The sequence below is a fragment of the Lepisma saccharinum genome, chromosome 16, assembly GCF_977018435.1.
Source record: "Lepisma saccharinum chromosome 16, izLepSacc3.1, whole genome shotgun sequence".
NCBI lineage: Eukaryota > Metazoa > Arthropoda > Insecta > Zygentoma > Lepismatidae > Lepisma > Lepisma saccharinum.
The window spans coordinates 12505502-12531555 of NC_139244.1; the positions used below are offsets into that span (position 1 = coordinate 12505502).

At 38.7% G+C, this 26054-nt stretch overlaps 1 protein-coding gene across 7 annotated transcripts in view; it reads left to right on the forward strand.

The window, feature by feature from the left end:
* The window catches only part of AMPdeam (AMP deaminase), a 172507-nt gene that overhangs the window by 62689 nt on the left and 83764 nt on the right, over positions 1–26054 (forward strand). For all 7 annotated transcript variants that reach the window (XM_083137695.1, XM_083137698.1, XM_083137696.1 and 4 more), the window contains exon 2: positions 23783–23993. In XM_083137695.1, the coding sequence (XP_082993821.1) occupies positions 23783–23993 (211 nt within the window). The remainder of the gene's footprint in view (positions 1–23782; positions 23994–26054) is intronic.

A 26054-nucleotide genomic window follows, 5' to 3' on the forward strand; every position in this document is an offset into this window, starting at 1 on the left:
TAGAAACTACTTGAAATGGGAAAATTGTCTACAGTCTCACAGAGTTGATGTGAAATAACAGCAAATCTTAGAAGCATGCACAGTCAATAGTGCTCAATTTGCATACAGTTCACATGCAAACTCTCATGAAAAGGTTCAAAACAGTCTTCCAGCTCAGTTCTCATCTATACTTGGAAAACAAAATCCTGCAACAAATTATCAGAAATCCTACCTTTCCTACCTTTGGCCTCCCCGATGTCCTACCCTTGCTTGAATAGCTAAAGTGCAATCTTCATACTAAAATATTGAAAAAAGGCATATCTATGTACATAAAAGTGTGTACACATATGTTTGTCTGCATGTACTCTTAGATAAATTGATAGAAAAGCAATATAGTTATAAATCAAAGACTATACCTAATAATATTAATTTCAAAATAAGCTGATAGAAAAATATATAATAACTACAGTATAAGCTTTTAATTTTTGTTAATTACAAAAAATGAAAGTTAAATACAGTAAACAAACTTGGTCCCTTACATTGAAAAAAGGAACATAAATTGAGAGTATTTGAAAATAAAATCCCTAGGAAAATATTTGGGCCTAAAACAGATGAGGAGACAGATAAATGGAGAAAATTACATAATTTAGAAGTACATAATTTGTATTCATGTCCAGATATTATTAGAATGCTTAAATCAAAAAGACTTAGGTGTGTAGATCATGTGGTACATATGGGAGAGGAAAAAAGAGTATACAGGATTGTTGTTGGAAAACCTGATGGTAAAAGACCAATAGAAAGACCAAAACAAAGATGGAGGGATAATGTAGAGATGGACCTAAAGGAAATTGGTAGGGAAGGAAAGGAGTATATAGATCTTCCTCAGGACAGGGACAGATGAAAGGCATGTGTTGCTGCAGTCATAAACATTCGGGTGTAAAAAGGCTAGAGACTTAGTTAGTTATACATTAAATAAGCATAATATATGGATTGTAAGTAGAGGATATAACAAATGTACAATGCATTGTGCGAAAACTATGTCAACTTTGCATTATAAGCAGAAAATTAAACCAGTTTGCCTTAGAAATACATTTTAAGAATAGCCCAAAATAGCATGCGTAATAGAAAATTAAGAAAACTTTCTGATGCATAAAAGTACTGACTAGTGCTGAATGAATCAATTACTGTAAAATATTATTCTCTGATTCAAATAATTTAACTGTAAACATCAACTCTTGTGTGTAAAATATAAATGTTAGTTGCACTGATAAGTACAAATATTAACTTTATACGCCTTCATACACTCTAAATAACATAACTTTGATATATAAATTAGTAGATCTAACAATTTGTTAAAAATTAAGTTAAACTGTAGAATTGTTTTCTTAAATAAATATAAAGTAGTAAAAATACTAAACAAATAATTCCTTCTTTTCCTATTTAAAGGATGCCAAACAGTGTAAACCAGTTGTTAGTGGCTAAATAACATAAAATTTGAAGGCAGTAACAATATTTTTTTAAAAATACTGTTTTTTACCTAACTTTGTGAATTAAATATTAGTACATTTTGTCAAATTATAAATAAAATATACCTATTTCTTTGGTATTTGTACTAAAGTGAGAAAAATGTTACTAAAACTTGGCTAGTACAGTAAATCTGAGAGTTTTAGCTTTATTTGTCCGTAACTGGATATAATTGTAACTTGTTAATCTCGCCAAACACAATATTTACCTCAATTTTGGAAGCTAAATGAACTTTAGCATTTCGAATTACATATAGTGAAGGCCTCTATAGTGGAAAAATACACGCAGTCTGTAAAAATTGGAAATGTTGTCTCCTTCTCTGTCGAACCAGACCAAAATTGTTCTCAAATGTTTCAATATATTTCTTAACATAACAAACTTTTCAAGAAAAGAATACCTTGTGCCCAGATAGTTTAGTTAGTATAGCGTTAGGCTTTTAACCTATCTGACCAAGGTTCGAATCCCTGTCTGGGCGATTACAATTTTTAAATTTTGTCATCGGATCTTGTGCAACAGTAAGTCGTGAGTAAGCTTTTAAGTTTCTCAAATATCAGCATCTTTAGTTAACAGTACAGCATAACCAGTATTATTATAATAGAAAAGTTCTGGTGGTAGAACCTACACCTACTGTAATATCTCTGTGGTATTAACTTACATGCAGCCCATATCTTTTGGGACTGTTTCTCCTCCGTTACATTTCCTCGCCATTTACCCTTAGCGTCGCGATTAGCCTCAGAAGCAAAAAAAGCGAAATCTTATATTTGTTCTTTTTATATCTCTGAAACCACCTATACGATAGACCTACATTTAATGAAATTTGCAGTCTTCCTGTTTGATCTGTTAAATAATCCAGTCAATAAAAATATACTTGCATAGAAAAATCTGTTTTTCTGATACTTTAATCTGGTAATCTGCTTTTGCGTGCTTCCTCAGAAATATAGTTCTTGCTACATTTACATAAATCGAAGTCTAGTTAGAGTTGGCCTGTAAGTGCTTCTGGCACATGTAGTTACTTGAAAAAGCAAATATTGTGTGTATAAAAAGATAGCATTCTTTTGAAACAGTAAAAAATCAACCTCATTTCCTCGTAGCATTAGCTGTAAATGCTTCTTGCAGATTAACAAACCTCTGGCGTGTGGTCCTACGTCACCTATAATCCTTTGTAAAATTCGTGCTGTCCTATAAATTGTCGTTATACACATACTAAGTCCCTAGTTACAGCCTAAGGTTTTAGTTTCAATCAGAGGATTTTAGTCCTCATAGACATATAGTGATTGTAGCCTCGTATAATAAACCAAATGGAAATAACCCAAGTGTTGATGCACCCAAAGAAACCAGTAATACTTCAAAAATACCTTGAAAAAGGCTATAAGGCTAAATTATTCTTCTAGCATAGAAAAAAATTTAGCAAGTGGACCTATGGTCCATATAGTCAGTCGTCTGTGAACTTCGTCTTGTCCTGTGAATTGTCAATATATTGATAAATGGTTATATTTTTTTAAAATAAAAGGAACAATGTTCGTAAGCGTCCAGTTATGGACCCATCGGGAAAGGTATTTCAGTCTTTATAGACACACAATAATTTTCGTTACACTAAAAATTTGGCTTCGTATAAAAGCAAATAGTTGAAATGATAAACATTTCGTGTACTTTATCCAGTAAGCCTTAGCTAGAAATACAATAACAGCGTTACAGACATAAAAATTAAGCAAGCTTTGATATTCTAGTGGCACATAATAAATATAAAATATCCTTTAAAATACTCTGACAAATAATTGTGGGTTATCTGAAATCAAAATTTTCAAGCCCTCTCTCCTGCATAAATAGGCTCTAGAATTCACTAAGCCTCAAAATAATATTGGGTACATAAAATAAAAAGCAGATGGAGAGTGATGCTGATCGCATCATCTCCAAACAGCAAAAAACAAAAGTATATGGATGGAGCCCTACCTGATATATTTTGGAAACTTTACCTAGTATAAAAGTAACAAAATACTCAGCAAACTCTAAAATAAACAAACTTTCCTACGTAGCAGGCGTAACCGGACCTAAATAAATACATATAGAAATACAGAACCAAAAATAGCATAGTGGAAATCAGTAAACCCTAATAATAATAATAATAATAATAATAATAATAATAATATATTCTGAAGCTTACATTTTAGCTAAAAGTACTTTTTTTTTAGTGTTTTGGAAAAAAATTAAATAAATACTAAACTCTAAGTTAAAAATTTGTAAATGTATATATGATACAAAACAAAATAAATAAAAATTAATACATACCCTGCAAAAAATCAATAAAAAAGTTGAAAACCTCTCTTTGTGCATCCAAAATATAATAACAAATCCTTCCTGACTGGATTAAATTGTGTTATTTGAGTAATAATAAGCCTAAACTTGTAAAATAAAAGGGTAGAACTTGTCAAAACATACTTTTGCATCCAAAATATAATTCAAAACACATCTAAATTGTGTTATTTGAGTAAACTAGAGAATAATCCTGTAAACTTGGAAAAAAATCTCTCTCTCTCTCTCTCTCTCTCTCTCTCTCTCTATCTCTCTCTGTGTGTGTGTGTGTGTGTGTCTTTGAGAGTCCAAAATGTAATAAAAATGGTGCCTGAATAATATAAATAGTGTCATTTGAGTAAATATTAGGCTAAACTTGTAAAATAAACAAATAAAAGTTGAGAACACACACTTTGTGTGTCGAAAATGTAACTAAAAATCTTTCCTGAACAGATAGAATTGTGTTATTTGAGTAATAATAAGCCTAAACTTGTGAAATAAACAGATAGAAGTTGAGATCACACACTCTGTGTGTCGAAAATGAGACTAAAAGTCTTTCCTGAACAGATTGAATTGTATTATTTTGGTAATAATAAGCCTAAACTTGTGAAATAAACAGATAGAAATTGAGATCACACACTCTGTGTGTCGAAAATATAACTAAAAGTCTTTCCTGAACAGCTTGAATTGTGTTATTTTGGTAATAATAAGCCTAAACTTGTGAAATACACAGATAGAAGTTGAGAACACACACTTTGTGTGTCGAAAATGTAACTAAAAGTCTTTCCTGAACAGATAGAATTGTGTTATTTGAGTAAAAAATAGGCATAAACTTGTAAATAATAAATTAAAAGTTGAAAAAATCTCTTTGTAAATACAAAATTTAATAAAAAATGTTGCCTGAATAGTACAAATAGTGTTATTTTGGTAAAAATTAACATAAAGTTGTAAAATAATAAGTTAAAAGTTGAAAAAATGTCTTTGTGAGTCCAAAATTTAATAAAAAATGTTGCCTGATTAGTACAAATAGTGTTATTTTGGTAAAAAATTAATATAAAGTTGTAAAATAATAAGTTAAACGTAGAAAAAAATGTCTTTGTGAGTCCAAAATTTAATAAAAAATGTTGCCTGAATAGTACAAATAGTGTTATTTTGGTAAAAATTAACATAAAGTTGTAAAATAATAAGTTAAAAGTTGAAAAAATGTCTTTGTGAGTCCAAAATTTAATGAAAAAATGTTGCCTGAATAGTACAAATAGTGTTATTTTGGTAAAAAATTAATATAAAGTTGTAAAATAATAAGTTAAACGTTGAAAAAAATGTCTTTGTGAGTCCAAAATTAATGAAAAAATGTTGCCTGAATAGTATAAATAGTGTTATTTTGGTAAAAATTAATATAAAGTTGTAAAATAATAAGTTAAACGTTGAAAAAAATGTCTTTGTGAGTCCAAAATTAATGAAAAAATGTTGCCTGAATAGTACAAATAGTGTTATTTTGGTAAAAATTAACATAAAGTTGTAAAATAATAAGTTAAAAGTTGAAAAAATGTCTTTGTGAATCCAAAATTTAATAAAAAATGTTGCCTGAATAGTATAAATAGTGTTATTTTGGTAAAAAATTAATATAAAGTTGTAAAATAATAAGTTAAACGTTGAAAAAATGTCTTTGTGAGTCCAAAATTTAATAAAAAATGTTGCTGATTAGTACAAATAGTGTTATTTTGGGAAAAATAAGGATAAGCTGTGAAAATGTTTGACATAAAGTCAAAGTTTGGTAAAAAATAAACTCAAAATTAAGTTAAATAGCACACAGTAACATACATTTACTACCTAAATCAATAATCAAAGGGTCCTAGGTTCGTTACCCCGTGATAAAAGCAAATGGTGAAAACTGTAGGCCCCGTCCCTAATAGCTCTCCCTTCTTCATAGTACAGATAAAAAACCCTGCGCTAAAGCGTCCTGTGCCTTGGAGGCAAACCTGAGCGGAATATTAATTGGCGGCGGAAACCGCATAGCTTCAGAGATTTGACCCTTGCTGCGCATTCTCAGACATTCTTTGTTGTCTGGTTGAATCCCTCCCCTGCCCTACAGTATTGCATAGCTTTCCCCTGTTATTGCGTACTGGTTAACCTTGAAAAAACCGGTTCTGAAAACCTACCGACGCGTTCTCTGATTGGTCAATTGGGTTCTTCCTTTGTTCTGACGTCATTTGACCTTGAACGCACTTCCCCCAAAATTCCTTTCTCGTCTACCTGCGCGGAATATTAATTCTTTCTCTCTGTCTGGGATCAGAGCGGAGTCGAAATTCACGTGTTTCATAATATAATGCAATTATTACATAGTACTAATTAATAACGTTACATATCGTGGGTTCGAGTACCGGGACCGTCCCCAATCGTAATTGGACCTGTACCTACAGCCATTACCACCGTTCATAGCGGTTCATAAACCATAAACTCTTATTTTCAATATTATAAACATTAATATTATCGATTCCTACATTACATACTTTGCAGTAATGAATATAAAAACATATGCATAGCGTTTAGTACCTCTAATTACCTTCTATATACATATTTTTCATAAAATAAATAAATATATATTCATAAAAAGTTATAAACATGCAAATACATAAATGTAAAGTATTCTAAGTACTTGCAAATGAATTCTAAGTACGTGCAAATTAGTTCTAAGTACGTGCAAATTAATTATAAGTACATACAAATGAATTGCGAATATTAAATAGCGACAGCCACTAGCGGGGTCAACATCTACTAACAGTAGTTTCCAATAACTGGATGTTCTTGACCCATCCAACTAGAGCCCACAGGCCATATAGCACAGATTAGACACACACACACACACTCACACAAAAAGAGGCAAAGTTGAAAATGAACGATTGCATGGAAATTACTGCCAATACGTATATGCAATAATAAGCACATTAAGCTCAAATATACACTAACACCTGTGATAGAACTCTAAAAGGTTGCCAGAGTATCCCAAATCAAGATATATATATATGAATGAAACCGTTGAAAGCATATGAATTTTCCTCAAGGTAAAAATGCAAAAAAAGCAAAAATCAACCCACTAGTAATGACGTGAGGGAGGGTGGTAGAGGGTGAGGGCGGATGGAGGGTCGTGGAGGGCGAGGGCGATTGCGATCTCGGAAGGTGAGAGCGGTGGAGGGCGAGGGCGATGTGCGATCTCGGAGGGTGAGGGCGGTGGAGGGCGAGGGCGACTGCGATCTTGGAGGGTGAGGGCGGTGGAGGGCGAGGGCGATGTGCGATCTCGGAGGGTGAGGGCGGTGGAGGGCGAGGGCGATTGCGATCTTGGAGGGTGAGGGCGGTGGAGGGCGATGGTGACTGCGATCTCGGAGGGTGAGGGCGGTGGAGGGCGAGGGCGATGTGCGATCTCGGAGGGTGAGGGCGGTGGAGGGCGAGGGCGATTGCGATCTCGGAGGGTGAGGGTGGTGGAGGGCGAGGGCGAGAGCGATATCGAAGGGTGAGGGCGGTGGAGGGCGAGGGCGAGAGCGATATCGGAGGGTGAGGGCGGTGGAGGGCGAGGGCGACTGCGATCTCGGAGGGTGAGGGCGGTGGAGGGCGAGGGCGACTGCGATCTTGGAGGGTGAGGGCGGTGGAGGGCGAGGGCGAAAGCGATATCGGAGGGTGAGGGCGGTGGAGGGCGAGGGCGATGTGCGATCTCGGAGGGTGCGGGCGGTGGAGGGCGAGGGCGATTGCGATCTTGGATGGTGAGGGCGATGGAGGGCGAGGGCGACTGCGATCTCGGAGGGTGAGGGCGGTGGAGGGCGAGGGCGACTGCGATCTTGGAGGGTGAGGGCGGTGGAGGGCGAGGGCGAAAGCGATATCGGAGGGTGAGGGCGGTGGAGGGCGAGGGCGATGTGCGATCTCGGAGGGTGCGGGCGGTGGAGGGCGAGGGCGATTGCGATCTTGGATGGTGAGGGCGATGGAGGGCGAGGGCGACTGCGATCTCGGAGGGTGAGGGCGGTGGAGGGCGAGGGCGATTGCGATCTTGGAGGGTGAGGGCGATGGAGGGCGAGGGCGACTGCGATCTCGGAGGGTGAGGGTGAGGGGAGGTTGACTCAAAATGAACACCTCTGGCTAAAAGTGCCTTTCATATCGCCCCAGGGCGTTGTCTACTCGGCTGCTTCGTGACCGAAGGTCACGTGTACAAAGTTTGAGGATTCACATTTTCCGATTTTGCGTGGTGCTGCTGCTGCTACGAGCGAACACAAGTGAAAAAACCTTGGACGAAAAGTCCGCGCACAGCTCTTCTACTCTTCAGCTCGGCCCATAAGGAAGAACGGTCAACTCTCCCCCTCCCCTCCACGTGGTAGTACAGTGCACAGGAGTTGCGGGTCTGCACAGGTTTCTTTCCTTGTGGTTCAGTTCGTCTTATCAAGGTCGTGCAGCAAATAATTATTTTTCGTCTTCCGATAGGAAAAAGCTTGCCTCTCGCTTACGTGGATGAACGCGTAGCACAGATGATTCCTTGGTTGGTCCTTTATGTTTCGTCCTTCAGCAATTTAATCTAAGCATGAATCATTCTCATCGCCAAACATACTGTATTTTTTAATTGATGTAACACATGTAAACTGAAAGAGAGAGACAGAGAGAGAGAGAGAGAGAGAGAGAGAGAAAGATATACATAAACGTTTTCTTACAACAAACGTTTGTTTTCTATCGTATAAAGTGAACGCACATGTTAAAATTCATCTTGCATACATAATCAAATTAGAACAAATCCACGTAAAGTGATTTAGTATGCAGAAAATAAATATATTTGTGATAAATACATAGTAAATCAGTAAATTCCAATAACCAGAACTTCTGTCACGCTGAATCTTGTTTACGGATGTTTTCAAACGTTTTGTTTTACAATTTCATTTTTTCACTGACATCCAAAACGAAAATACGTATTATAATTTAATGACTTTCAAAATGTCAAATGCTGTAATGTTAGTATGCTGCCGATCATAATTGTGAGGCTTCTTCGAAAACGCCTTCGATAACGGTATTTACTATTCGTAACGGATATGTGTATCACTTTTTTGAAACAGACTTTTGTGAAGGGAAAGAACTGTAACGTTACAAAAGTAACGAGCACAATTATACGAGAGACCTATGTTATTCTCTCCGGAACACGGCATCGGACACGTTATTGCACATCGGAACGTCTGTATGATACCAGCTATAAATAACGTTGTTGCTTTGAAGCAAAGAGTGTAACGTTTTTACAGTCGTGACCTCAATTAAGTTACTGGTTAATTGTAACGTTACTATCACTTTCCACACACACTAAAGTTACTAGTCAATCGTGACGAACTTGTTTCTTACCCTGTAACGTTACTGGTTGCCGGCAATGGATGGAACGTTAAAGCGTCACCTAACGACCTACTGATTTACAGATCAGTTATGGTTCGGTACCGTTATGCACACCTGTAACGTAATGTTCATATACCTGAGGTAACGTTTCTGTTCACGAAAAAAGTTATTCAGTTTCTGGTTGTAACGTAACGGAAACCGTAATTGAAAATACCGTTCCATTTCGTTACGTTACGACTCCCTGGTAAGTACTGCCTTGGTCGTTGCTAGAAGTGGGCACTGTCGGTTTGTGCAGCTGTGTCTAGTAACACTATGTTACGTACCCAATAAGACGAAGTACTGTAAATAGTTTTCCAAAGAGGAATAGAGATGGCAGCACCAGGCGTTCAAGATTAAGAATTAGTATAATATATGTGAATAACTTTATAAATAAGAACAAAACAAATTTCAAAGATGAAAAACAATAGAATCTATTATAAGAAGACAAAGAATAAATATAAAAGATATAAATTAATGTATATACTTGATAAATCAAACTAGTGATCATATATAAATTGATCAGAAAACTAAAGAAGTCAAAGCACTGATACAAATTTGTGTCTTTGAACAGATCTTGAATCTGTCTGATTTGATTTACCTTTCCAATAGTGGAAATTTTGTTTACCCCAGTGGCGGCGCGTTCCAGTCGACGCCCCACAGCACTTTTGGTTGCGCGTTTCAGCCGTGGCACCTACTTGGATGCGCGTGTCAGTCGTATGGCACCAAGTACACCCTAGGTTGGACATATTTAGTGTTGGCGCGTTCCAATCGCAGCCACAAGGGAGGACATTAGAGATATGCCCAAAGTTCGAGGAAAGAGAATAAAGGAATTATTAAATCTGCGAAGAGCTGAAATAGGCGGTGAGGACATCAATCCACCACTTCGCACACGTGACCCCCTAGGACTAGGAGTGAGTGGAGTAAAAGACAAGCGTAATCAGCTTCATAGAATAGAATTCAGCGAAGGATGTAAATCTGTGTATGAAGATGCAAAAGTAACCGGAACGAAGGATCCCCGTTCTCGAGATTACAGTAAAGCACAAAAGGAAATCCAGAGGAAAGTTCCCAAAGAAGACAAAGAAGAAAGTCCAAATCCAGATCATACATTAAGAAGGAAGTCCAGATCCAGACCGTCCACTAAGAAGGAAGTCTAGATCCAGATCGTCCATTAAGAAGGAAGTCCATATAGAAGAATATTCAAATCGAGAAAAGAAATAATAAAAAGCATATTGAGATGAAAATTGACTGAATGAAAAGTACAGAAGAATGTAGCTTATCATGTAAATATTCTGATTCCATGTATCCTGTGTTTGAATAATATATACGTTTAAACGTCTCCATTTGGAGGCATCCTGTCTGGTTTCGTTGTCTACAAAGAACCCTACCCTGTAGATATTCTAGCTGAGGTTTAAAATGAAGATTTATGTACCTTGCACCAAATGGAGGTAGCAAGTATAGGGCAAGAAACCAAGGAAAACAAAGCCACGATGTCTTAAGCAGGGCTCACACTGGGGCGAGGACATGGCCAAGGCAACAGATTCATTTGAGAAAGAAAGATTCATGTAGTAAAGTTAAAGCTCGCCCACTGAGGCAGAAGGCTCGCGAATTTTTTTCTCTGTAGAAGTCTCTGGACTTCTGGAGACGAAGAGGTTCGCCTAGCATTGTTGTTCTACAGTGTCTCAAAATAATGTTTACACTCTTTGAACGTGAATAACAGAGAAACTATTAGAGATGACTTAACTGGACTTTTTGTATTTGAATCTGCAATGTCTACGTTGAGCGTGTGCGAGCGCGTGTATGCATTGTTATTTATAGTCCCGTCACGGCCGGTACATCCGGGGTGGGTGATCAAAGGCCGGAATTTTCTGGGCTTGTCCCCGCATACAGCGGCTCTGGGGATCACACAACCTCAAATAGGCACCAGTACCTGGAGGTAAAGGAAGCCGACCGTGGTTTACACAAAATAGCAGATGTTATCAATTTTTCTTTCGGGCAACGTAAGAAGTGTCGAATGTCCACGCAAATCTCCAGATTTAACACAGATTTCTACCTATGGGGAACTGTGAAGAAGTATGTGAAAGCCACCGGATGACATGGGATATGCGATTGAGACTACCTGTGCTTCCCTTCCCGTGGAAACCATATCTGCTCTTTGTAGTTGCAGACGATGTATTGCGGTCATTTTGAACATCTATAACTTTAAGGCATGTGACACCTAAAACAAGTTCATACTTGCCGTTATTAACGTTCAAAGAGTGTTAAAATTATTTTTGGACACTTTGTATATCAGAACGTAAGGATTCTGGAGGCATACGAAAGTATGTTGTGAATTTATTGTGTCAAAGGACCTAGAAGCAGATTGTTACCCTAATTCAGCGCCTTTATTGTTAACCTCGTACACCCATTTTCTTTTTCTCTCTTCACCTCTTCCTGTACTAACACCCAAGCAACAGGACGAATTCATCACCAGAACTTCTTGCACTTTCTTCACATATATTGCTTCTTTTCCGATGCCACACGCAATTGTTGGCGCTGCGATTCCCCTCCAGTAGGCGCCTGGCATTACAGAAAATCTGAGCTTCCATTTGAAGCAGCGCAAGGCCAAACAAAACAAGACTGTGATAGGTCAACATAGTGAGTTTTGTTAGAGACGGCAGCTCTGACATACACGTGTTACTTCTGTTAATACAACGGTGTTAACAGAATACCCAGCCTGACTGTTCTTGTGGCAATAATGGCTGTGACAGTCTATAGTCTATGACTACTGTCCGACTGTGGAAGACATGATTAGCTCTAGAGGACGAATCCACGTGCTAGGGGAAGAAGATATCAACATAAACCAAACAACTTTAGGTTTCAGCCAATTACTTCGGTTGTTATGTTGCTTAATCGCTCACGTTGTGTTAGTGATTACTTTTACAACTCTTTAAGGTATTGTGCCGGTGACGTTCATATGTGAAACTTCAATGTTGTTTCAGCAACGGACGATTTTCCTTTATCCGTTCCACCCCTAATTTGCCACTGGACTCGTCCAGTCATTTACGTCGACTACTTCTTTGGACAAATCTTTCCGAGCGTTCAGTTCCACTGTTGGCGTCCACTATTATTATTCACGAATTGTTGTTGCGTTTTGCAACTCTTGTATTGGTCATTTTCGTGTTCTACGACAATTTTGGGGCGGGAGAAATATTCAAATTATATACACATATTTTGGACTTTTCTTTAGATGTGAATTACCTAGAGAGTTCATAAATTCCGTCTTCTTGTTGATTGAAATGAAAATTGCACGTGCGTCATCACAACACTTAGGATAAAAATAAATGAATTGAAAATTGTTCATCCCCTATTGTACGCCTAAAACGGGACTTGAAAATAACTTGTGATATTTTAGTGTTTCTGAAATATGAGTAGAGGCATATTTAGTTTTCGCCGGAAACACGAATGTGGAATAACACACTGTCATGTTCATTTTTCGTTTTTGAAAGGTGTAAGGTGCACTTTGCTGCTATGTTTCGTCACGAAATGAACTGCAAAATGCGAGATAAACTTAAACACGAAATTTGGAGTTAATTTACCGATGCGTCAGTTTCTGAAGTCTGAATTATCTTGTAAGTTAGCAAATCACGGAAAATTGATTAATTCTGCTGTCACACAAGAATACACTTAATACTCTGAAAACTACATAAATGTGCTATTAGAAGGGGAAAGTTTATTTTGTGTAAATATAGTTTTTAAACCAGATTTAGTGTTTTATTCTCAATTTTAATACCAAAATGCTATTTTTAGACACCGCTTTTGATCCAAAAATGTGCCCAGTTTTTGTACCGAAATATTGATATTTTATTCACCATAAATATCCGGCACGGAAGTATGAGTAATGTGATGCTGAAAGATGATGCAATGCGCGCATTCTATACCGCATTCCGCATGAAAGGAATGTCAGGAAGTCAACTGACACGGATTCAAGTGACGTGTGCGCAGTTCTTTGACCGTCATCAATAATGCTAACCTTGTGTTGTGCATTCCTTAATGGACAACTGATAGCGGCATGGATAAAAAATAAATCATCTGATAATTTGTCGGTAGAGATCAAAGTTCTCCTTTGCATGTCTTTGTGTTAGTTGAGGATTAATTTCCAATCTTATTTCCAATCAAGAGGATATTCATTCCTGTTTGTTTGTAGGTGCGTGCTTAATGATCTTAATGGGAAATTCAAGTGTGATGGTGGAGTATTGACTTCACGAGTGTCTTGATAACGGAAGTTTATGATGACGAGTATTGTGCGATTACAGCGCCAAATTGTGTGGGTGGCTGAGTTGAAGTAGTTCAAATTAATGTCCAATACTTTGTCTATTTTTAATACCTTCCCAGTATTGTTTGTTCTTTCGTTGTGTTCATTTTTGGTAAATTTCTCGTATCGGACAAACGGATTTCTTCAAATTTACAGGAGAAATTACATACCGAATGCAGTTTCTTTATACTTGTGGAAGTTCGGCGACGTGTTTTCTCGCATCGTTCATTGAATTTTGCCGGTAAATAATCTATTTTTCGATATAAATGTGTGACCGATGCACGAAAGCTCTTGCATCCCTTTTCTTCCAGGTGGATGTAGCCTGTGTGTGATGACGTAATCCCGGTCAGTGTTTCCAAACATGTGTTTTTGTAACTGAAGAAGGTACGTTTCCGCAAATGGTTTGTGGGGCTGTGTGTCAATGGTTCGTGGGGCTATGCGAGAATGGTGTGTGGGGCTACACATATTTTTTTTTCGAAACCAATTTTTAACTATTGTAACCTATACGTGACCCTACCTAACCTAACCTTACCGGAAATGTTTCGTGGGGCTATTTATGAATGGTTCGTGGGGCTATGCGTCAATGGTTTGTGGGGCTACGTAGGTATTTTTGGATGCAGTGGGGTGCAAACACTGCATGCCGAGTACGGTAGTGAAACTGTGACCGCCATTTTGCGTGTTACCGAAGGCAAAAGGAAAGAAGGAAAGCTTACTCGATATGTCGCAAACAGAGCTTATTTCCGTGAAATAAGCAAAATGCCACCTTCAGCAATGTTTGTCAATGAAGAATACGTAAGTACGAATATTAAAATTAAATGAACTAGCAAATTTCAGCCGTTTGTCCGATACGAGAAATTTACCTCATTTTTTAAAGCTTTTTTATTAATTTCATATTTGTTTCGAAATTATTATTTGTCTTTTAATTCTTTCTAAGTGAACTAGTGTTGGCTATCGGCTACCTCACTTTTCCCCTTGCACATTTTTTTTAAACTCAAGTTAACTCAAACTACGTGTAACTGTAGCTTGGTACACTTACGTCATGTGGGATGATTTCTACAAATTGACTGTGACAAGATCTTAAGTCATCACAGATAATTTTTCATATAATGCCATTTGCGAAAAAAGTTCAAAGAGTAATAATTTCTCCGAATACATATCAGAACCCGAATAAAATCAAGGACAAAGCCAGTGTTGGACGATTTCATATGGAAAGTATTAATATTTAACTTTTATTTTTAACTCAGTTGCAAGATGTGCGAGGTAGATCACTGAAATAGAAGTAGGTAATATCGAGTTTCACGTTAACTCTCCTCCCCTTGAATAACGTTCTCAATTCATTGTCACGTACCAGCAAACCAATAGTAAGTATTTTTTAAAGACATGCAATAAGTCATCAAAATTATGTTCTGTTTTCACAATTTTTTGCCATTCAGTTCCATTCAAATTTGAACTGTACTGCTTCTGGCTTTCCTCTTCATGCTCGGTTCTTTAGTTTCAGTCAATCAAAAGTGTTGCGCATGAGTCCCGGGTTCGAATCCCGGCCTGGACATGGGTATTCTTTGTGAGTGTCCCTTCATCAATTCCATCGTATCATCACTCACCCTCATCTTCGCGATTACCCAAAAGTGGCAGAAAAGCGAAGTAATAATAAATCAGTGTTGTGAAACAAAGGTTTGTACTCTTGATCTTTCTCCTAATAAGCAGATAACTCAAAACACTTTCGATTTCGACTGTACATTGAAATTGGCGCCAGTCATTAGCTGGATACCGTATTGGTGCTCTCTGATGGTGGACTATTTGTTTCTTGCCGTACACAAGGCCGCCCAGCAGGATTTTTCTCGGGTGCAAAGTCCTTAAAGTGGGGGATGTGAGGTGATGCTTTAGCTCCCAGTTAAAGAAGAGAAAATTGTCATATTAAGCCCCTATCACACGGAACTGGATTTCTAGTAGCAATGCCCTAGTTGGCGCTGAACTAACTTTCTAGGTAGCAATCATGGCCGCCTGGCTGACTGCTTGACTGGTTTGGAGGAATAGGACAGGTTCTAATTGCTACTTGCTTTCCTCAACTGGATTCTGTGAAACAGCCTATGAGAGCAAAGTTTCGCCATGTGAAGATAATCTGTGAGTGTGCAAAGGAGCGCTTTTGTCTGTGGTTTCCGAGTGTTACTCCAGCAATGTATAACGTATACAGCATGAAAGGCGCGTTGAGTTACACTGAGTGCACGGTGTTTACATTTGAAACAACTAAAATATTCTTCCATACGCGTACAGTAAACGTTATAAAGTATGTATTTAAGCAGCGCCATTGTTTTGTACCTAATAATGTTTTATACGAAACGTTATTCCTCTCGGTTGAATAGTTATCGGCTTTTAAAAATGTAATGTGAAGTGATATCTCACGCGGCCACCATTACAACTTCCCTCGTATGGGAAGAAAAGTCTATCGACAAGTACGCTGATACGTATCGTGTGAGGCGAAAAGTAGCAAATTGGTAGCCAGTCCAGCGCCAATTAGGGCATACCTACTGGAATGCCAGTTCCGTGTGATGCGGGCTTTAGAGACCACTTGATCTGTCTGGTACCCCTCATCCATGTTTTCATGTCCTCATTCCAATTATTTTATGTCTCCAGATATCTCAGGGGGGCAAGTGCCCTCCTAGTTCCCTCTGCGGGAACCCTTGGCAATACACATTCTTCTCGATGCTTCGAAAGATGATCGTTGTTTGTTTCCACGTGAATAAACCATGCTGGCCGCCTGGTGGCAAATTCCCATAATGCCTCGGAAGGTCACAGCCTGTGTAACCTGTGACGCACTTCCATTCCCCCCAACAGAGAGAAGAGTTGCCTTGCGTAATTCGCTCCGTTGATCGAGAAGGGAGTAAACAATGTGTGACCTCAGAGAGCAAGACGTATCCTAACACGAAGAAAAATGCATCTACTTATTAGGCCCGTTATGAAATACTATCGGTCTAAATATGCCTAAATAATATCTACTTTTCGTGGTTAATTTTTGTCGTTGCTTACTATAGGTTAATCCAGACGATGGAATGAATGATGATATTCAATACTGCACGGATTATCAACAATATCCAAAGCCACCTTGGTGGCGGAGCGCGATCTATACCTTCCGGAGTTTTTCGAACGTTTAAAGTACAAGAACTATAACACATACAGTCATGGACGTCCGCAGGATTTTTTCCAGGGAGGGGCAAGGAAGGTACATTTTACCCAATAATAGTGTTGTTCCCTCAAAAACATTGCTTAAATTTGAATTTATCATATTCATGCAATAATTAACACATATTAGTGTGGCTGAAATTAAATTAATGTGACAAATATATAATTTTTCGTTGACTTTCATTTTCCAGGGGGGGGGACCACGCCCCCCCCCTTTCGGACGCCCATGCATACAGTAAACAGTAAAACAGGTGCATATCAGAACACAGAGAATCTTTGTAAGTTTGCATTCGTAATCGGTCTCATAACGTAATTGTAGATTTAGCCGCTAGGTGGCAGTATAACGCGGTTGACTGAAACATGGCGTGTAGTGAAGCGTGAAGATAAAGCGTTCTGCGTCTTTGGCCCGCTTCAGACAAAAGCATTTTCCTTCGCATTTTTCTTAATATTTACGCCATGACCAAAATGCTACTGTGTAAAGTGAGAAATCTTATGGCATTTTTCAAGGATAGACCCAGCTCTATTTTCGTAGCATAACCAGTCACAACCGACCTCTAGGTCACGAGTTGAGATGTAATGGCGGCCGCATGAGATGTAAACAATGTATCACTTCAAATTTTTAAAACGATGTAACTATTCAACTAGGAGGAATTACCTTTCCTATTAAATAGTTTTAGTTACAAATCAATTTCGCTACTTAAATACATGCTTTATATCGTTTACTATACACTTGTGGAAGAATAGTTTTGTTCTTTCAATTCGCGATTAAAATTACCACCTGAGCGCTAGTGTCGCTTCCAATATGGCCGCTCTATGTAGGATAAATATGTGTTTACATTCAGTAGTACGTACTACGTAATAGTAGCGTGTTGTCATTTCTGGTATCTAGGAAACGTTTAAATTGCGCGATATTTTTAAATATTGCGAATGCGATGTGAATTTCAGAAACTATAACGAAGGTGAAGCTGTTCTGAGAGCGAAGCATTTACTTATGATTGGCAAAAATAACAGGGAAAACGCAGACGAAACTAACGTATACGCACTGGTTCTTCAAAGCAGTGCTGTTTCATCGCACCTCGGTTGTAACTGGGACTCTCGGAAATGATTTAAAAATAAAGCAATTCACCTGTATTGCAAAGCTTGGGCAGAAGAAACTATTTTCATCTTCGCACTTAATCGACGTTCACCTGTTCCAAATTATAAACATAATACATTGTTTTCGAGTAGTTGGTTAGCGCAACGTATTTGTAGTTAAATCACAGGTCTGTCATAGGTTCGATTCCCACCACCGGCATAAGTAAATAAATTTGTTCACCTTAAGACGAGAGAAACGAGTATTGGAATAAGTATAGTTTGAAGCACTAGACAATGGATAATGTCCAATTAACATTGCGTGCTAATAGATATCCTTTGATATCAGTGTCGTGCCCAAGGGGAGTTGGTGGGGGTTATAACCCCTACTTTGGCAAAGTATCACTACAAAAAGAACGTCAAAGGTAAGAAAATGTCAAAATAAGGGCTGACTACCAGGAAAACTGTACATAACCCCTCCCTTTCAAACATCCTGCGCACGTCACTGTTTGGCATCCACTCTGTGCCCAGAAAGGCTAATCGGTACTGGACGTACAGTTTAAAGTGGGATCTGGACCACTCATGGACGTCCGCAGGATTTTTTCCAGGGAGGGGCAAGGAAGGTATTTTTTTTCCAGGGGGGAGTCAACATGGCATATTTTCCCCAATAATAGTGTTCATCCCTCAAAAAACATTGCTTAAATTTGAATTTATCATGTTCGTGCAATAATTAACACACATTATTGTGGCTGAAATTAAATTATATGTGTGAAATATGTATTTTTGGTTGACTTTCGTTTTCCAGAGGGGGGCACGGCCCCTCCCCCCTTGCCCCCCTTCTGGACGCCCATGGGACCACTGTGTGTGTATGTGTGTCTATCTGGGATCGAACCCCGGATACCTTGATTACAAGGCGAAGGCATTACCACCACGCCTTCTGGGACGCCCGAGTATTCATTTCTGATTTTATCCATTCAATCACCATAAGGACGGTTACATCTAAAGTTAGCACCAAATTAAGAACTAAAGCTTTGGTGGGGGAGGGGGAGCGTTGTCATGGAGAAACAGGATCCTGTAGTTCACTTGTATGCTAACTTAACTGTTTGGAGTAGTGATAGCAATCAATACCCGGTGGAGGCACATAGTGGTTCAGGTGGCACTTTAAACATATCTGAATGGGCTAATGGCTAAACATTAGGCTAATGGGAACTGGACCTACAGTTTAAAGCATAACTGCTTAAATTGGACTTAACAACAAACTTCAACGAACTTGTCAGCTATTGTCCTAGATTTTCCCTATTCTGCCACTTTTGGCTAATCGCGAACGTAAGGATGACACCATGTCCAGGCCGGGATTGGAACCCGGGATCCCTGGAGTCGTAGCACGCTGTGCTAACCACTTCGCCACGGAGGCCGGTGGTCCTAGATTTGAGATCTGGCGTGGGCATATGTCTCTTTGTGAATGTCGCTTTGTCATCATCGTTGCGTGTGTCTCTCTCTCTCTCTCTCTCTCTCTCTCTCTCTCTCTCTCTCTCTCTCTCTCTCTCTCTCTCTCTCTCTCTCTCTCTCTCTCTCTCTCTCTCTCTCTCTCTCTCACACACACACACACACACACACACACACACACACACACACACTTTCTATCATTCTCACCTGGTTATTACTGGTTGGTTGGTGGGACAGATCGGCACTTGTCGACACAGCATGTATCTTTCCATTCATTATTTCCTCCGTTCCTCGTTGCTAAATTGTCGCTCATGTTTGAACGTTCCTCGTATATTTATTCAGGGTTCTACGAAGAGAGAGCTCTATTGTCAGGTACAGTTTACTGAGCGTCGTAAGTTTGTTTCAAGTTCTATAATATATTGGTGTTACACTCGTATTGCCTCGTCTTGAAAGAGCCTGACGTCATTGTTTGACGCGTTCTTTGGCACAAATCCCTTTGTGGTGTAAACAGTTTGTTATTCATGAAGTCACTCGGTGCAACAAGAGCTGGTTCTGTGTTTTAATCAGCCTGCTCTTCGACGACTCTTTCTCTCCCACTTATATTTCCTCTTTCCCCATCTCTCATTTCTCCCCGCTCGCTTTTCCATTTCCCTCGCTTTTCTCTCCCCTCTATTCCCTCCCCTTCTTCCTTCCCTCTGACCCATGTCCCCAATCGTACCTCTGTTTCATCTCCCTTCTTTCTCTTTCATCCCTTCTCTTCATCTTTTTCATCTCTCCTCTCTTCCTCTCTTTTTCACTTCCCCCTCTGTTCCCTCTTTCACTTCCCCCTCTGTTCCCTCTTTCACTTCCCCTCTGTTTCCTCTTTCACTTCCCCTCTGTTTCCTCTTTCACTTCCCCTCTGTTTCCTCTTTCACTTCCCCTCTGTTTCCTCTTTCACTTCCCCTCTGTTTCCTCTTTCACTTCCCCTCTCCTTGACCCCTTTTCTTCTATCTCCCCTCTCTTTCATATCTTCCCTCTCTCCTTCATCTCCCTCTATTCCCCTCCAATTTCTCCACATCACTCTTTCATATCCCCCTATCTTCCCCTAACCATCTGCCTCCCTCCCTCCCTCCCACCCTCTCTCTCTCTCTCTCCCTCTCTCTCTCTCTCTCTCTCTCTCTCTCTCTCTCTCTCTCTCTCTCTCTCTCTCTCTCTCTCTCTCTCTCTCTCTCTCTCTCTCCCTCCCCCCCTGTGCTTTTCTGTGTGTTTTTAACTCTCGTTCAGTTATCTTGGAGATTCAGATCAATGCATGCCTTGCTTGTCAGTTTCGCGACCTGTGAAGTGAAGTGCCCCTATTTGCGTAGAGCACATTCATTTTTAGCGAGTTAAAACCGTGGAGGAGGACTGTTGTTTTCAGACTCCTATGCATATAGGAACTTCTGCCCCAGTTACATGTACAGAAGACTGCAACGCACATGTTTTCGTGGCCTAGCAGTTAGCGTAGCGGTCGCATCCCTGTAAGGGCGTGCTTATTTTTTTTTGCGTCATCCATTCTCGTCATCTCGGTTAGTCAAAAGAAGAGAAGAAAAATAGGAATATCCAAATGACATCTCGGGGTGGATCCAGTATGGAGGATCTTCGGGCGAAAAATAGCATAAATTAAAACTAATCGAAAGTGTCCCTCATAAATATCACTTCCCAGTCTAATCTGGGAGTGCTCCATTGAAACACGTGCTTATAAAGCATCTAACCTTGGATGAAGAACAAGAGCGAAGGGAAGAATAAAGGGCAAAGGGCACGATGTAATTCAAGAAGCGAGTAACTTAAATATCTCTGGACTGACGCAATTTCCAGTGCTATGGTGAGAGCGTAGATTGACCTGATGTTACATTCCCCTCCTTTTCTCATGCAGCGTGATGGGCAAGGTCAGCTATGTTGACATTGTTTGTCTCGAGTTGAAAACATCAGCGACCTGTGAAAGGCAACTTTGTGTTATCGAAACGTGCATGTAGCAATAACATTCTCTTTTCTGTGCTCAGATAACAGTGTAGCCTGTGCATTCTTTAAACTTCATATCAGATTTCTCTTCATGCGCGCCAACCTCCGTTGCGGAGTGGTTTCCACATCGCGCTAAGACGGCGTGGATGCTCTTCGTATGTCCCTTCATCAATTTCATCATACCATCATCACAAACCAAACCAATCAATCAATTACACGTTGTTGGGGGACGCGGGATCGAACCGGTTAATTGAGGTCGTCCATTTGTAAGAGAAAGTTAAGAAAAATGTTAATTCAAGGACCATATCTCCTCAAGGATATTGTTATTATCCGTTTGTATTTTATTACTTCTGCTATCCAATTTTATTCCAACATCCTGAACCTCGCTACAAAAATACCAGGGGTCAGAAGATCTTGAAGATAAGTTAAGAAAAGTTTCACCAAGTCCTCCATGCGCTGTGAAAGTTTCTCAGTCAAAATAAACCATCTTCATTTAGTGAAAGATTCGATCTGAATCTGCTTTACCTTAAACCGTATTCCTTTCATGTGAATGAGTCTGCATTAATCTGCTTTTTCCTCTAAATGTTTTAATTTAGTTAAAGAGTTGTCTGAATATTTTTCCTTAAACTGTTTTCATTTCTTGAAAGAGTCAGCCTGAATCTAATTTTTCGTGGGAGAGTTTATAATTTGTGAAGAGTCTGCCTTGAATATTTTTCATAAACCATTTTTATTTGGTGAATATTTTTCCTTAAACCGTTTTTATTTGGTGAAAGAGTCTGCCTGAATCTTTTTCCTTAAACCGTTTTTATTTGATGATATTTTTCCTTAAACCGTTTTTATTTGATGATATTTTTCCTTAAACCGTTTTATTTGATGATATTTTTCCTTAAACCGTTTTCATTTGATGATATTTTTCCTTAAACCGTTTTTATTTGATGATATTTTTCCTTAAACCGTTTTTATTTGATGATATTTTTCCTTGAACAGTTTTTATTTGGTGAAAGACTCTGCCTTGAATATTTTTCCTTAAACTGTTTTTATTTGGTGAAAGAGTCTGCCTGAATCTTTTTCCATAAACCTTTTGATTTGGTGAAAGACTCTGCCTTGAATATTTTTCCTTAAACTGTTTTTATTTGGTGAAAGAGTCTGCCTGAATCTTTTTCCATAAACCTTTTGATTTGGTGAAAGACTCTGCCTTGAATATTTTTCCTTAAACGGTTTTTATTTGGTGAAAGAGTCTGCCTGAATCTATTTCCTTAAACCGTTTTTATTTTATGATATTTTTCCTTAAACCGTTTTTATTTGGTGAAAGAGTCTGCCTGAATATTTTTCCTTAAACCGTTTTTATTTGGTGAAAGAGTCTGCCTGAATCTTTTTCCTTAAACCTTTTGATTTGGTGAAAGAGTCTGCCTTGAATATTTTTCCTTAAACGGTTTTTATTTGGTGAAAGAGTCTGCCTGAATCTTTTTCCTTAAACCTTTTGATTTGGTGAAAGACTCTGCCTTGAATATTTTTCCTTAAACTGTTTTTATTTGGTGAAAGAGTCTGCCTGAATCTTTTTCCTTAAACCTTTTGATTTGGTGAAAGACTCTGCCTTGAATATTTTTCCTTAAACGGTTTTTATTTGGTGAAAGAGTCTGCCTGAATCTTTTTCCTTAAACCTTTTGATGTGGTGAAAGACTCTGCCTTGAATATTTTTCCTTAAACGGTTTTTATTTGGTGAAAGAGTCTGCCTGAATCTTTTTCCTTAAACCTTTTGATTTGGTGAAAGAGTCTGCCTTGAATATTTTTCCTTAAACTGTTTTTATTTGGTGAAAGAGTCTGCCTGAATCTTTTTCCATAAACCTTTTGATTTGGTGAAAGACTCTGCCTTGAATATTTTTCCTTAAACGGTTTTTATTTGGTGAAAGAGTCTGCCTGAATCTATTTCCTTAAACCGTTTTTATTTGATGATATTTTTCCTTAAACCGTTTTTATTTGGTGAAAGAGTCTGCCTGAATATTTTTCCTTAAACCGTTTTTATTTGGTAAAAGAGTCTGCCTTAATCTTTTTCATTAAACCTTTTGATTTGGTGAAAGACTCTGCCTTGAATATTTTTCCTTAAACGGTTTTTATTTGGTGAAAGAGTCTGCCTGAATCTTTTTCCTTAAACCTTTTGATTTGGTGAAAGAGTCTGCCTTGAATATTTTTCCTTAAACCGTTTTTATTTGGTGAAAGAGTCTGTCTGAATCTTTTTCCTTAAACCTTTTGATTTGGTGAAAGACTCTGCCTTGAATATTTTTCCTTAAACCGTTTTTATTTGGTGAAAGAGTGTGCCTTGAATATTTTTCCTTAAACCGTTTTTATTTGGTGAGAGAGTCTGCCTGAATCCTTTTCCTTAAACCGTTTTTATTTGGTGAAAGAGTCTGCCTGAATCTTTTTCCTTCTTTCTCTTTAAACAGTTTCATTTGTTGAAAGAGTTTGCCTGAATGTTTTTTTCTGTAAAAAGTGTTCATGTTGTGAAAGAGTCTGCCTGAATCTGCTTTTTCCTTAAACCGTTTTCACTTGGTGAAAGAGTCTGCCTGAATCTGTTTTTTCCCTTATACCGTCATAATTTTGTTAAAACAGTCTGTCTGAATTTGTTTTTCCTTGTCTTTCCAGGTAGCGACAGCCCAACCTTTCACAGCCCAACGACGTACCAGATCCCCAAAGTCCTGCACTCGAACCTAGACGAGAAGTTCGACAAGGTCGCTGACTCCTTCCGTAACCGAGAGCCTGATCTTCCGAACGAGCTCTCAGCCCCCTACGAGGTCCCGCAGTTTCCCATCGAGCAGATCGAGAAGAAGCTCCAGATTCAGAGGCATCTCAGCAGGTAAGACAACCCCGAAACTCTACAGGATGGCCAGAAAAGATTCCCCTGATTTCAGTTTGTGGTAACCTTTGAAGTGTCATACTCACCACTGTTCTCCTGTCGCTGGGATGATTTCGTAGAGCTTTGTTATATTCAGTTTACCATTTTCGCCACTAGGGGCTCTGTGGTTGTGGTTCACTCAAGATGGTGAACATCTTGCGATATTTTTATGAACTTTTTAGTGGTATTATGGACCCGGCAATAAAATATCCGCCGAAAAGTTAGAAAAAAGCTTTTGACTATAAAATATAGGTCCAGTTGATTTAAAATGAAATCCCAACATTGAACAGTAGTTCGAATCCTACTTTAAACTGTAGGTCCAGTCCTGTTTAGTCTATCTGTGCATAACTTGAAACAAAAAAATAAAAAATCAACATTCTTTTTTTTTTTTTAGTTTCAAACTTTATGGAACCTGTTTCTCGCCATATATTTTTGCCAAAATTTGAATTTTGTATTTGAATTTAAAAGTTTGGGGTGGGGTGCACCCGTCACACTATACGGGGTCCAGCCCCTTACCATAACTAGAATAACATAACTATAATGCCGTGTTGTAACTAAAATCTTAAAATTGTCTGACTTTGGTTAAAAGCTGAGGCTGTAAAGGGGCACTCAGCACATATAACAACACAACACAGGACAACACACAGAATTATACTGGCCATAGCGCCAGTCGCCAGAGCCTCGTTCGTCTGCAAAATTCAGTCCAGTGTTACTACGTGGAAGTGAGGTTGACTATTGGACGCCTTACCTGAAGGTCGCCCCTTACACCCCGCCAAAATTTGAAGAATACTTTATTTTTGACTGGTAAGTGCCCACACAAATGGGCTTTTTGTCATTTAGTGTCGCCCCAGCTAAAAGGAGTCAGCGTTTTAAACTTTAAAGTAATCAGTGACAGGGATTAGTTATTACTTTGTTTATCCGTCTGCCTAAATTTTACAATGCTTGTGTGTGGCCTGCCCATGGAACCGTAAAATATCCGCCAACACAACTTGTGAAATAAGTTATCGATCATGTCTGTCAAAGTAAATAATATAATCGTTAAATCGAAGGTCCATCTTTCAGTTTGGCACAAAACTGGTTGATTCGGTGTGTTCCAACCCCCCCCCCCCATCCCACAGTTTTACAAAGCGCTTTTGCGTAATCGTTACCTGCATACCCAGAAATAGAGCCCCCCCCCCCCTTCCCTTCTCTCGGTGGCCGCCGTTGTCTGTTTCTGTGGTGCCGCAGTCGAAGTGACGTCACCTGACATTGTCTCGAGCACTTCGCGTGCAACGAATCTCTCTTGGACTGCAAATCCGTGACAGGCTTCAAGCCTTCAAGTCTAGGCAACAGGCATGACACGTACTGCGACGGACCCTTGTGCAGTCTACCTTTGGGAAGTCCCTGTTCGTTTCGAAGAGGCTGTCGTTCCGCACGGTGAACTGTTCAATTCGATGGATCACGTTGGACTCGATATTTCAGTCCCTAGATGGCAGCATGTTCATTTGAAGTGCTTTTCTACTCTTTGGCGCCCTTGTAAGGGCCTATTTCCCCCTTATCAGAGCTTTTGTGCCATCATTTCTTCACTTTTAATACCATCCTGGGTGCTTATTTTCTATTTTTATAGTAAACGCTATCTTCTCCATTTTTAGTCATCTTTCGTGTGTGTGTGTTTTCTGTTTTGAACTATGTAAGTCACAATTTCTCAGATTTTATAGATTAAGTGTTATCATCTCAGTACTGTCTTGTGTGACTGTTTTCTCTTTTAAATGATACAAGTCAGCATTTCTCAGATTATATCGTAATTTTCATTCATCATTACACTTCCTTTAAATGTGACTATTGTGTGTTTTCCCGTCCTATCTTGCCATCCCATAATACGAGTATTTCCCCATTTTAAGTTACTTTTAAATGTCTTCATGTTTTAATATTTTTAATTGCTTTTTAACTAAGGCTCTGAAGTTGAAGACCTATAAATTGCCAAAAAACCTATAAAAGACCTAAAAATATAAAAAAAGGACATAAAAACGGAAAAAAGGACGT